Raw genomic sequence first — 14,932 nt, 5'->3', positions numbered from 1 at the left:
GCTTGACAGCTGTGATGTTTTAGAGAAATCTGTGTGTCACCCAGGTAAGGCCCAAATGAACCCCACTCAGTGTTGTGTCCCGAGTTCTTCTCTTGGCTATATTATAGCTACATTAGGACCACTAAAAAAGCCACATAGCCTGTAGACCTCGTTCCCTATGTTTAAATGGAAACAAATAATTACAGACCATTAGGAAAAGATAGAACAAAAAGTGATTTCTGGAAAAACTACAGTGAGACAATTGACCAAAACCCCACAAAAGGACCCAAACCACCCCCAAAACCTCCTTTTTCTGTCTCTGCAAAACAAATTCCATGCTGTTTTGGACTGAATTGTGTCCCCGCCAAATTAACTCATATATTTCGTAGTGGTTACGAATTGGGCTGTGAACCACAAGGTCAGCAGTTCAAAACTACCAGCTGCTCCGCGGAAGAAAGATTTACAGCCTCAGAAACCCTGTGCAGGGTCGCTATGAATGGGAACCAACTCCACGGCACAGAACAACAACAACATTTATATTTAACACATATATAGTAGATATGCTAGTTTGGCTAAGCCGTGATTCCCAGTATGGTATAATCAGCCTCCACTAGTGACCTGATGATCCTGCATGTTGTAAACTCTAACCTCTACGATGCTAATGAAGCAGGATTGGAGGTCTCTATGTTAATGAGGGAAATGGAGTGGCTCCATAGGATAACTCTAGCCTGTGTACCACACAATGTCTGCAGTTAGAGTCCACCAGTCGCTCTGCAGGAGTAAGGAGGCTTTCTGATCCTGAAAACATTTAAAGCTCTGGAAACCCTATACAGGGTGACTGTGAGTTGAAACCCAGTCAAAGACACTTAACAACAGCAACAGTATGTTAATGAGGCAGGGTAGGATCTACAGGATTTGGTTGTATTTTGAGTCAACCTCTTCTGAAATATAATAGTGATTAAATAAGCAAGCTGAACTCAGAGCTAGGAATGAAGCTTGTCCTTTGGACCTGTGGTTCCAGTACAGAGAACCTCCTAAACCCAGGGGAAGATTGAAGCCAAGGCACAGAACTCTCTGAGGACTGCAGGGCCCACAAATCCTGAAAGGAAACAATGACCCTCTCCCAGGGCCAATAGCAAGAGAAAGCCTTCCCTTAGAGCTGCTGTCCTGAACTTGGACTTCTCGCCTCCTAAACTGTGAGACGAGGAATTTCTGTTTTACTCAGCCTCTTGTGGTATTTTCTGTTCTAGCAGCACTAGATAGAAATAAGGCCCAAGCTATTCCACCTTCCTTTGATAAGTAAACTCTTGTTAGCACATTATTACTGCTCATTAAGATAAAAGAAACAGAAAGGACAGTGACTCTTGGCTGATAAAATTATCATACAACATAGGCAAAACTGAAGCTCTCAAACTGTTATCTGTTGTTGTAAAGTGAATTTGAACTGCTGACCTTGTGGTTCACACTGATCTTGCGGTCCAGTGCTTTATCCAACAGTGCCACATCAGGTCTCCAATGTATTATCTAATAGTCTCTTAAATATAATACCTTGAAGCATTTATACAGCCTATAACCAGGTATTACACTTATTTCTTTAATGGTTCATGGCTACTTGATTATGAAGACATTTATGTGATCTTTTACAAGCAAAAGCTATTATCGCTCAGATTGAGAGTTTTCCTTTCATTTTTGGTTGTTTACCACCAGGGTCTACCTTTGCTATTGTCATTAAAATTTCATCCAATTAGTGGCCATCAAATGTCCAGAGATTTAATAAAAATTGTAAAAAGCCCATAGTTATGAGAATTAAAGTGACAGACCCCACTGTGTAATAAGGTGGACTCCACCTTTCCTTCTTAGGAACCCCCAGAGGCAGGGGAGACATAGGATTCTAGGGTCTTCTGCATATAACTTCTTTCCTTAGACTAGTAATTTTCTCACATTCATTATCCTAAATCTACTTTTGCTATCCTTTACCTTCCGTGATCTCTGCTTTGAAATAACTAAATTAACCAGTTATAAAATCATAATTTTTTTCTCCATTTTTAATTAGCCATATGAGCCAACCAGAACAATTATTTGCATGAGAAAATAAGTTTCACACTACTGTTTTTAAAGTACCAGACAAAAAAATAAAGAAAGCCTGAGTATCAGTTTCCTCAAAGCCCTATTGTTAGTTAAGGTATTTTCAAAGAATGAATTTGTTGTTTTTCAACACTATAACCCAGATCCCTAAAAGGCTAGAATCCAAACTTGGAAGCTGTAGTTCTAGGACTAGGGTCCCAGAAACTGGGCTTTAAACATGTGATTTGTCCAGGGTAGAGTTTCCTCTGCAAGGAAAGTTTCTCTCCATGGTTTAGGCTCTACGCATTCTTCATATGACATGTCTCAAACGTCCCTTCTTAGACTGGCCGCATTTCCTAGTTGTTGCCAGCTTTTAAACTTAACTGCCTGAGTTTCCATCTTGGCTCTGGGTAACAATTTCTTTGGGCTTCGTTTTTGCACTTGTAAAATGGGAATAATAATGCAATAAAGCCTGTGACATACCAAACCTGTGTAAGGTTGAAATCTAAGAAAGAAAATTCAAATAGTCATATTTTCCATTAATTGAGAAGACAAACGTGTAAAGACTTTTTCCTGGTGTAGTGCTGTAGGACAGGCACTGGACTGCTAACTGCAAAGTTGGCAGTTCAAATCTACCAGCTGCTTCTGGGAAACCCTACACTGGGTCACTATGAGTCAGAACAGATTCAACAGCAATGAACAAAAACAATGGCAAAAAACAAGCCGATCCAGGTGAGTTTTGGCTTTCCAGGCTTCACTGGTTATTGTAAGGAGTAAATACACTTCAGTAGGAAAGGCAGGGCTGGCAGACAGTAAGTACTCAATATGCATTATTACTATTTCCATACTTACCACTTCTAAATAAAATAAGTAGTTCTGTTAAAGACCCCCACAATGTAAAGAAATTACATTTTTAAAAACATGTCTTCCATACAAGATTTTAAGTCTCTTAAGAGCAAGAGCCATGTCTGATTTTTTTTCATCCTTAGGGCCCACACAGTGTCTGGCATGTGGTGGATGCTAAGTTATGCAGTAAAATTATACTTGGACCATAGTTGAGAAAGATGTGGCCATCTGCATCTGTAAAGATTTAGTCTTGGAAATGCTATGGCATAATTCTACTTTATCCCATAAGGGCATGAGTCAGAATGGACTTGACGCCAATAGATTTAAGGTTGGACAAGGACAAGATCAGATTCTCTCATCATAATCTAAGTCACTGAACATCTACCAGGCCAGAAAAATGAAACTGGCATTACAATTTTAGTTGATGATTAGCTGCTTTACAACTAACAGTTCCACAGACTTAATCTTGACAAGACATTAATTTGCACAACTGTAGGTTTCTTACACTTTTACTATACATTTGTTTATATTTGATGAAATAAGAAAAGTCTACATAAACATCCCATTCTTAATGAAGTATGATATGCAAATCAACATTGCTCTTTCTGAAAGAAATGGGTAAAATGTAAGCTAGTTCTGCAAGTTGTATTAAAGCTGTATTTGTTCCCATCTTGATGCCAAGTACAGGAACACACCTAGCAAACAGGAATCATATTAATGAAACTCCAATGAGGACTTACTGAGGAACTTTTTACATGGAAACAAGGAAACGGGTAAGAAGAATGATTTTGATGATACTCAATCACTTCTTCAAACACTACTAAGTGACATGGAACTGACTTATGACAATGAGTGAGTGTGAGTATTAAGTGACAGGTACAGTTCTAGGCAGAGTCAATTCGGACTCACAGGAAAATCAATGGTGAATAAATCAGACAAGGTCTCTGCTTTCAAACACGCTTGTGAACAAGCAGATAGATACTGTCACTTACTAGGTGAGGAAAAGGAAAGACTGCTTAGCTAAAAGTAAATAACAAAGGCTTTGGCATGAGTTGTAAACCAAAACTATTTAGGCTTTTGTAGGGGATCATTACAATATGGCTTGTTAATGCATACAGATTGGTGATGTAACATTCAAAGGAGCTTTAAGGGACATGACCTGATTCAAATTTAAGTGGAGACAAACGTAAGAGAGAATACATTAGATGTGCCTAATCCTATTAGGTAGAACCAGGAACCACAGGGAAACAAGCTAATGGCCTCTTTCTCCTCAGGAGAGGATCACACAAGTCCCAGAAACTGTCAACTTTGGTAGATGAACAGGTAGTTGGAGAGCAGCGTGGCTACAGTGCAGTGAGAGCTGTGGCCGGCGTTACCTGTGGGAACCTGACGATGATGTGGTGAGGGATACTCATCACATTGTGCACGTAGTCAAAAGTCTCAGTGAGTTTCCGTTTATTTGCAGTTAACATCTTTGGGATCCTGGTGATCATATGCTGAATTTCATTATGTTTAAAACCAAATTCAAGACGATAAACCTTTAAAAAAAAAAGTGGGGAGGAGTTGCTATGAATCATGAATAGAAATATTCATTTTGGAACTATGCCAAAGGACACACTGATTTGTTTAAATTGAAGGCATTTTAAAATCTGGGAGACAGTTGTGCCAATGCCCTCAAGGGATTAAGCTTCCTGTTTCAGGGGGTAACATGGTTCTGAAGCCTTCCACTGAGAAAGAGCTCCTCATACCCATGGTGATCATGATGAAGATAACTAAATGGAGAGATCGTAATTAGGAGATACAGAGCACTAATGGGCATGGTGGGGCTGGTCAGGCGAGCTGCATGGGCCTTACACTACGCAGATCAGCTCTCAGATTCTCTACATATTTGTCTGAAATATAGCATGCCAAAATTCCAGGTGGTAGTGGTGGTTATGTGCCGTGGAGTTGGTTCCGACTCATAGCGTCCCTGTACATGGTTTCCGAGGCTATAAATCTTTACGGGAGCAGAAAGCCTCATCTTTCTCCTGCGGAACAGCTGGTAGTTTCGAACTGATGACCCTGAGGTGAGCAGCCCAATTCATAACCACTACGCTACTAGAGCTCCTTAAAATTCCAGGTAGAGGTGATAAAACCCAACACTCAGACTTGAGTTCGGTCCATAGTGCCCTAGGGTCCCATGCTCTCATTATCAGTGCATCATCCCGATTCCTGGAGAGCAGGGAGGGGTATTTCCTTTAGGGATTGACTATGAAACACTTGGACTTCTGGTGTGGCGTAGGATCACCACTAGACTGCTAACCACAAAGTTGGCAGTTCAAACCCACAAACTGCTCCTCGGAAACCCTATACAGGGTCACTATGAGTCAGAACCAACTCCACTGCACAACAACACACACACACATAAAACACTTGGAGCACCTCAGAAAACAGACCCTATACAATAAATTCAAGTATCAGTCCAGCTTTATATACTATACACTAACTAGTCAGCTGTCCTTGGCTTCATACTCTTCTCCTGGAGGAAGAGCAATAATGAGTGGCTGGTACCTTCTGTGATAGAGCTAGAGTTTGCAATTGGCAAAGGGTACCAAGGGTACCATAGCTTGTCATGAACCACACAGTCAACAAAGCACAAGGAGAGAAACGTGCTAGTGATACGCTCCTCACTGAGGAGTATTTACAGGAGTCTTTGGCATTCAGACTCCAAAACAACCGCTCTCCCTTCAATTTAATACAGACTCTCAAGCTAAGGGACAGAAGCAATTTCCAGGTATCAGCCAGAGTTATGAGCATCAACACCTGCATGGTAACTTATACACTAACACCTGGTCAACAAATGAAAGTGCTACTAAATGAATCTGTTGTTTGTTAGGTGCTGTGGAGTCAGTTCTGACTCACAGTAACCTTATGTACAACAGAATAAATTACTGCCCTGTTCTCTATGCCATCCTCACAATTGTTACGTTTGAGCCCACACAATTGCTATGTTGTTATGTTGCTGGTGCCATTGTGTTATATTGCTCCCATCTCAGTGGGAGTCTTCCTTTTTTTACCCCTGACCCTCCACTTTATCAAGTATTTATAATATTCTTTGGAATATTATCCATAGCTTGTCATGAACCACATAGTTAGTAAAGCACAAGTAAAGATCTTTCTAGTATTCTCTGCTTTCAACCAAGATCCATCTGAGGTCCCAAAGATATCCCTAGTTCCACCTCCTCTTCTGATTCTGGCTTGAATATCTGGCAGTTAGTTCACTGTCAATATACTGTCGCAACTGTTTTAAATTATCTTTAGCAAACTTTTACTTGCATATGATATTAATGGTATTCTTCACTGATTTTCATATGCCTTTGGGTCATTTCTCCTTGAAATAGGCACAGATAAGATCTTTTCAATTGGTTGGCCACATAACTGTTTCCCCCAATTTCTTGGCATAAATCAGTGTGTGCCTCCAGTGCTACATCTATTTGGTCAAAAATTTCAATTTGTATTCCATCAGTTTCTGTTAACCAATGCCTTTGGAGCAGCTTAGACTTCTTCCTTCAGTAGCATTGATCATACGCTACCTCTCGAAATGGTTGATACTAGAGATCAAATGATAGAATTCTGCAAGCCCAATGACTTATTCATTCCAAACACCTTTTTAAAAAAACAGATGGAATACACACAAATCAAACTGATGACATCTGTGACAAGAGATGGTAGAAAAGTTCAATATCATCTGCCAAAACAAAACGGGGGCAGATTGTGGAGCAGACCATCAACTCCTCATAGGCAAGGTTAGGCTAAAGCTGAAGAAAATTAAAACAATTTAGAGAACTGCTTGTTAAACATTTACTATTTCCTACTTCTATCTTTCTACAAACGACTTCTTTTAACATTTAGTTTAATATGATAATAAACAAAATCTACTCTTTTCAGAGGAAACACTTTAAGAAAGAAATGGAGTTTGCAGAAGCTTAAGATAACATTATCCTACCTTCATATTTTCTTTCACGGGCTCCAAACTCCCAGTTAGTAGCCTTGGAAGACGAACTACTAGATCTCTAGTCTAGAGTTACAAAAAACATAATATATTATTAACACACACGTACATTAACCTAACTTATACAACTACATTAACAGACATAAAGCCAAAATGTATGATAGGATCCAGTCAGTGAAATGCTAAGAACCAGAAAAATACATGAACTTAATACTGAGGTTAAAACAAATGCTGAAAACAAAACTGAAAGAACTAATAATGTGAATGGAGTAAAATTCAAGACTTTCATTTAGTAATGTGACATGATTCAAAATAATAATACTCATACACATTCATTAATAATCCCGAATGTGGAATGTATGACGTATGAATCTATAAAAACTAAAGTCATCAAAAAAGAAATGGAACGTATAAAGATCATGTGGTGTAGTGAATTATCTAATGTCTCTTCTAGCCATTGGTTTTGTTAGGTGCCATCAAATCGGTTCTGACGTATAGCAACCCTATGCAAAACAAAACAAAATACTGCCCAGTCCTGCGCCATCCTCACAGTTGTTGTTACACATAGCCCATTTGCTTCTGCCACTGTGCCAATCCATCTCACTGTAGTTCTCGTCTAGCTACAGAAAAGATATTAGATATGTTAACTCCTACCAAACAATGTTTCTGCCTTGCTGAGTCTGGGTAAAAGAAGGTGGGATAAGATACCAATAGAATAACATGATTCAGCTGTGAAGGTTAACCTGTACATAGACCAAGAGGCAGTTGTTTGAACAGAATAAGGAGACACTGTACGGTTTAGAATCAGAAAGATATGCCTCAGGGTTGTACCCTTTCAACATACTTATTCATGGTGAGCAAATAATGAGAAGCTAGACTACACGAAGAAAAATATGGCATCAGGATTGGAGGAAGGCTTATTAACAACCTGTGATATGCAGATAACCTTGACTGATGAAAATGAAGAGGACTTGAAGCACTTACTGATGAAAATGAAGAACCACAACCTTCAGTATGGATTACAAGTTAACATGAAGAAAACAAAAATCCTCACAACTGGACCAATAAGCAACATTATGATAAACAGAGAAAAGAATGAATTGCGAAGGATTTAATTTTACTTGAATCTACAATTAATGCTCATGGAAGCAGTAATCAAGAAATCAAATAATCTACTGCACTGGGAAATAGGAAGACCAAAGAAGAATTGTTGTATTTGAATTATGGTATTGGCGAGAAGAGTGAATATTCCAAAGTCTACCAGAAGAATAAACAAATCTATTTTGGAAGAAGTATACTGAGCTATTCCTTAGAAGTGAGAATGCAGAGACTTGGTCTTATGTAGTACACTGGACAAATTATTAGGAGGGACCAGTCTCTGGAGAAGGACATTATGTTTGGTAGGGGGATTAGTGACAAAGGGAGTCCTGGTGTGGCGCTGTGGTTAATGTGCTAGATTACAAAGTCGGAGGTTCAAGCTCACTAGCCACTCCTTGAAAACCCTATTCAGAGTTGCAATGAGTTTGAATCCACTTGAAGGCACTTAACGACAACAGTAGTGAAAAAGAGGAAGACCCTCAAGGAGATGGCTTGACACAGTGGATGCAACATTGGAATAAAAGCACCAATTGTGAGGATGGCATATTCTTGGAATCTAACATCAGCATGTATTTAGCTAAGCAGGGCAATTCTTTCTTTTACAGAAATAGCAAGCATTTATAGGACTCACAAGCAGGTGTAAGAACTAGGAAGTTGAGCATTTGTGAAATGTACATGACATGAAATTGTATAAATTATCCTCTTTACCTTCTTCACATTAAGTTCAAGTTCTTTCTGAAAAAATCCCAACCTGTTATCCAACCTTTCCACTGAAAAATTCAGCAAAAAGGGTGCATTTTTGACCATCTGTGTAATATCTGCCTTACTGAATTTTTTTGACTGTAGATAAGTCACCCTAAGAAAACAAACAAATAAAAATATGGTAAACATTTATACTAATGCTGTTTTTCAAAGTAACAATACTTTTCAATGTTAAAAAGACTATCATATAAAATTTTTTTTTTAAAAAAGAGGAAATATTCTGTGATGACCAAATACAGTTCAAAGCAAACAAGTATCCACTCAACTTTAGAATAATTTCTATTTATACTTGAAAACAAAAATAATTCTGAAATTCACTACCAGGGACATTCCCTTATTCTGATTTATTTTATTACTTCGAAGGAGAAAAAATTATATGTAGTTCAAGAACTTTTTGGTTGTTGTTGCTAAGAAAGGAAAATGCTCAAATTAAAAAGATACTCAGAACTCTTTTTATAAAGAAAGCACCTCAAACACACTTATGATTGAGAGAGGAATTTTTTTTCAGTATATTTATTGAGTATGTGGAGTCATGGTGTGGCGGTCTAAAACCAGCAGTAGGCTGCTCACCATAAGAGCAGGGGTTTAAACCCTCTAGCCACTCCTTGGAAACCTTGTGCTGGGTTGCTATGAGTTGGAACTGACTTGACAGCACTTAACAACAACAACACTGAATAAACATTTTTATAAACCAGTCAACAATTTTTTACTAAGTCTTTCAAAATGTTTTTTATTAATAAAAGAAATTTTTTTAAGTTCCTGAAAACCAAAGTAAGGTTGTACAATGTGGAAAGTTTAATGATAACACTTTTGATTTTTTTAAAAATCTAGAAAGTTAATAAGAGGCAGCTTTTATTTTCAATATGCCAGGGCATTATCTTGTTTAATTCTCACCAAACAACCACAACAAAAGTATCTGCTACCTAGATAGATCATTCCATGTTATATCTGAAACAGATTCAGAGGTTATATAACTTGTTTTGATACCAAGCTAATCAGTGATAAAGCCCAGATCTGAACTCTGCAATATCTACAATTAAAGCCTGTGACACCAAGCAGCAGTCTATCATGTTGGTGGTGTTGTGTGCTGGTGAGTTGGTTCCAACTCATGGTTAGCCTGGACGGCATTTCCCAGGATGTAAATCTTTACAGAAGCAGAAAGCCTCATCTTTTTCCAGCAGAGCAGAGAAATACTGACCTGTGGTTAGCAGTCTAGTGCCTATCCTGCAGCACCACCAGGATTCCTTAAGTCATAACTGGCCCTTTCAAGTGGTCCATGAGAGAAATAAAATGGATAAATTCACGTATATAAAAACGAAAACTATCTGTATTGCAAAAAAACACTGAATAAAACCAAGAGACAGGAGCCATTCTAGGAAAAATACTTGCAACAAATCGCAAGAAAAGAACTAATTTTCTTAGTACATAAAAGAATTATAAAAAAGTTCAGTTAAAAACTGACCAAGTTCCCAGAACTAAGAACACCTCATCTTTACCAATAGTACTCTATTGGTAGAAAATGTAGTGCCGTCTTTCCTTGATGCATAGCATAGAGTGTGAGGCCAGCTACATGGAGTGGTCCCACTAAATTAAGGAGTGGAACCACGCTGCTTCCATGCTGAACCACTCCACAATTTCACAGATGAATTATCTTGCTAATGGTATTTTAGATGCAATACGCTATTTTTTAGTGTACCCTGTTTTAGGTGCACTAGAATCAAAACACGGAACACACTATATTTCTAAACAGCAAAGAGACAGAAAGATTATCCTAGCCAAATTCAATTCAAGTGACCTCCTCTAATAGAGAAGTCCTGGTGTGGCACTATAAGATAAGCAGTCGACTGCAAGGTCGGTTTAAACTGCAAGGTCAGCGATTCAAACTCATCAGCCACTCCTTGGAAACCCTATACAAGTTGCAGTGGGTCCGAACTGACTCAATGGCACCTAACAATAGCAACAACTCTAACAGAAGTAAACTTAAGCACCACACTGTAGTGCTCATTTCTCTCAATTAAACTTGATAGCTATAGCATTTTCATTTAAATAATTTCAAAACAGAAATGCAGACACTTTCTTGTTAAGTATGAAACTGCCAAAACAGGCTCTGTGAGTTCACATGTTATAGAGGATGTTAACTGAAAGCAAAATGTCAAAACAATGCAGTTCAATTAAGCTCCTGTAGACAACATGGAAATCACATATCAGGTAGACCCTGTGAAGAAAGCAGAGACTTTACCACTTTAGGGCTCCTCTTTGCATTCTTCTTCAAATTTTTTGAAGTAGGTTCTATAAAAAGTGTTTCTCACTAAGATGCTTCATCTTTTGTAAAGTGCTTGATGAAAGTTCCATGTTTTTAACTGAGCATTACAAATTATCAATTTGATTTGCAGATGCTGGTGAATGACAGCCTCACATCCTATAATATGCTGTGCAAGATACAATGATTGTTATGATGTTAACCTAAAATATATTTGTCTTTGGTTAAAAACAACAACAACAACAAAAAAAAACTGACAAAGGGCATACTATAGCTTATAGTAAAAGAAATGCATATAAAAATTTACTTATGAAAAGATGCTCCAAACATTAAATGCTCCAAACAATACTATTTCCAAAACAATAAGGTGTTGCTTTTATCTATAAAATTAACAGAAATTATAGTCTGATGCCACTGTATTAATGAGGATAATATAGAAATTGGTGCTTCCACACTGCTGGTAGTGAGAGAGTAAACTGTAAAGAAAACTATATGAAAGACAATTTGGTAATATTTATTCAAAGTTACCAATGTGCATGCCCTATGACCTAGCAATTCTACTTCTAGAATTTTTTTTCTACAGTTACACTTCTGCATGTATGAAGTGATAATACACAGAGAACCAGAGTGGCTATGTTTCCAAGGGCAGGAGACTGAAAACAACCTCCATGTTTATCAAGAGGGGATTGACTAGATCCATACTATGAACTATATTATTGTTGCAATTCAGCTGATGCTGACCCATGGTAACCACATATGAGCAGAGTAAAACCGCTCCTTAGGGTTTTCATGGCTATGGCCTTTCAGGTCAGATCACCTGACCTGTCTTCTGGGTGAAATTTTAACTGCCAACCTTTCAGTTAATAGTCAAATACTTCATCATTTGTGCCACTCAGGATTCCAAAGATGTTAATGACAAGCTAATTAAAGAAGAAAAAAGGAACAACCAAACAGCAAATTTATGGAAATGATTAAGCAAATTATTCAATAATTTATCAAGAGAATATCAAGTATCTACGATCAAAAGTTAGCCAGAATAAAGCACAAAAGTTTGGATTTTTATAATCTTCTTGTTGTTAAGTGCTGTCGAGTCGGTTCCGACCCATAGCGACCCTGTACAGGATTTCCGAGGGTGTAAATCTTTACGGGAGTAGAAAGCCTCATATTTCTCCCGCGGAGCGGCTGGTAATTTTGAACCACTGACCTTAAGGTTCGCAGTCCGATTCGTAACCACTACGCTACCAGAGCTCCTTAGCTATTTGTTAATCAACTTTTTAAGAACTTATTCCAGTTTCTGAAGAAAATGATCTAAGTGACTCAGTAATAAGGTAAAACAAATAAAGGAGATCTGAATAAAGAGCTCCATTTTAGATATTTAATTTAAATCAAACGTCCATAGCAAGAAATTGACATTCACATTCTTTATCTCAGTAGACCCTTGTATAATAGAGACTTAATAATATAACTTAAACATATACTTTCTCCTTAAATTTTGGTTATACAAGAATCACTCTTATCCTACCTGATCCTAAGATTTTCAAGGTCTTCAGAGAAAATTGCGTAATTTTTCGTCAGGAATGATCCTAGTTGGTTATCCTCTATACCCAAATCTTTCAGAAACAAGAGTATTTGCTTAATGTCTTTTTCAAAATCTAATCTCAGAAGGAGGTTGGCTGCATCTGGGTGCTTTTCTATCTTGGACAAATCCACTCCTATGAGAAACCACAAACACTGTTAGAAGGTAGTTGTGTAGCTCTGCCACTAAAACTTCCAAATGATGGGGCTTCAAAAAATTTGTGGAAAAATTCCAGTATCTTTTAATTCCATTTTTTCCATGAACTTTTTTAAGTCCCCTCCTACAGGCAGAATACATTGCTGATGCAGATCAACAACCTTTCTAAAGGAATTTCTAAATATTATTAAATCAAGCTGGTTACAGAGATAAAAGCAAATTAAAATGAAAAGAGAATATTTACTTCAGTCAAATATGGATAAATACAGCGCATCTGGGGCTAAATATTCCCCTAATAAACAAGTTCACCAAGTCATACAGACTTACAATCTTCATCTTTGTATGCATTTTCTTGAATATTATTTCAAATATGCTTATGAACCCCGAATGCTACAGGGTAACAAACTAATGAATAAATGGATTTGTATTCCTCACTAACAATAAACATTATTTTAAAAATATACTTGTGGTTACCTCTAAAGAGGGAATAAAAATGACCATGTGTCTTATGCACTATTGTAATCTCTAGGTCGTTAGCACACAGACAAGCAGTCTGAAGAATCTCATTAGGTGTTGAAGAGAGAATGGATGAAGATATACAGCCTTCAGTACAGAGGGAGCAGAATGTAGCCAAACCTTCAATTCTCACTTATCCTTAGACTCTTAGGTCATCTGAGTCAATGGAGCACGGAAAAGAGAGAAAGAGTATGAAGGGGGTTGAAATCAAGTTGCTACCCTAAAGCTTTTTTTGATTACAGATATAATTGGATGTCAACTTTAAATGGGCAAGAAAGTAAAGCAATCTGTATTTCGAAATTGTTAAAATTGAGCGTGTTATTCTTTTTTTTCTGATTAAAAAACAAAGAACAAAATGAAATTAAACATGAATAGAAAAGGCCTTTATATATTGTTAGGATAAATCTTTGAAGATGATGTAAAATCTATGGTTTGATGCAAATTTCACATCCTTCAACATATTTACTCTGATTAAAACTAGCTCTCCCAAACCAATTTCTAGATACAGCTTTGGAGTCTTAAATACAAAAGCAATAAAAAGTTTCCACAGTCAATTCCAAAATAAAATATTATATTCAATAAAATTCTAACTACTAATAAGTCTAACTTCTTATCCCAAATTAAAATTTTTTGGACATTACATTTTCAAAAAACACTTTTATATTAAACACATATACACTGAAAGTACAGAAACAGAGCCAGAATGAATTTGTTGTTGTTGTTTTGTACCATGGAGTCGGTTCCAACTCACAGAGACCCTTACAGGGTTTCCGAGGTTGTAAATCTTGATGGGAGCAGAAAGCCTCATCTTTCTCCCGCAGAACAGCTGGTAGTTTCGAACTGCTGACAGTGAGAGATTAGCAGCCCGATTTGTAACCACTACGCTACCAGAGATCCTTATAAATTTAGTATACAGTAACTTTACATTGGAGTCCTAGTGTGGCGCTGTGGGTTAATGCGTTAGACTGCAAAGCTGTTTGAACTGCAAGGTCTGTGGTTCAAGTTCATCAGTTGCTCCTCGGAAACCCTATACTGAGTCGCTATGGTTTGGAACCAACTCGACGGGCACTTAACAACAACAATTTAAAATTAATGACAATAATGATTTGTTTATTAAAATAGATGATTAAAACAGATTGGGACCACTGGCTATACATTTGGAAAAAGAAAAAGAAGTCTTTTCTATATATTATACAAAATTTAAATTCTAAGTAGATTAAGAATCAAAATGTATATTATTCTAAAACTACTAAAAGAAAACACATAATTAAAAAAATATATTGGAAATGGAAAAGGTTTTCCTGCATACGACACCATAAACATACAGGTAAATATAAACGTTTCATTATGTCAACGTATAAAGCAAATAGCTTTCTCCAAGATCTATATGTGCATAAAAGTCTGAAAAGCCAGCCAATGACCTGGTAAGAATGGTTACCTTTGTGAAGTGAAATGGCAATGGAGAGAGCACAGAGATCTGTAACCTTAACAACTACATGGGATTCTTTTATAAGAAAAAAAACTGATATTAATAGTAATAGAAAAACTGATTAAATTGTCTAAAATGGAAGGCAGTCTAAAAAATCTACCATAAATGGTAGAGGGGGCATGCTTTAAAAAATAACATGTGACCTCAAGTGTACCAGAGATTACAGCTTGCATGCTCTGTAGTGCCTTGCTCAGC

General features: G+C 37.2%; 1 protein-coding gene across 1 annotated transcript in view; it reads right to left on the bottom strand.

The window, feature by feature from the left end:
* MTERFD1 (MTERF domain containing 1) overlaps window positions 1-14,932 on the bottom strand; it is a 33,681-nt gene that overhangs the window by 716 nt on the left and 18,033 nt on the right. The window contains exons 4-7 of the mRNA XM_006859201.1: window positions 12,523-12,712; window positions 8,687-8,834; window positions 6,875-6,946; window positions 4,266-4,427 (exon numbers count right to left, since the gene is read on the bottom strand). Of these exons, the coding sequence (XP_006859263.1) occupies window positions 4,266-4,427; window positions 6,875-6,946; window positions 8,687-8,834; window positions 12,523-12,712 (572 nt within the window). The remainder of the gene's footprint in view (window positions 1-4,265; window positions 4,428-6,874; window positions 6,947-8,686; window positions 8,835-12,522; window positions 12,713-14,932) is intronic.

This window comes from Chrysochloris asiatica, unplaced genomic scaffold, assembly GCF_000296735.1.
Source record: "Chrysochloris asiatica unplaced genomic scaffold, ChrAsi1.0 scaffold00031, whole genome shotgun sequence".
Lineage (NCBI taxonomy): Eukaryota > Metazoa > Chordata > Mammalia > Afrosoricida > Chrysochloridae > Chrysochloris > Chrysochloris asiatica.
This window is presented reverse-complemented; position numbering and strand designations above follow the sequence as displayed.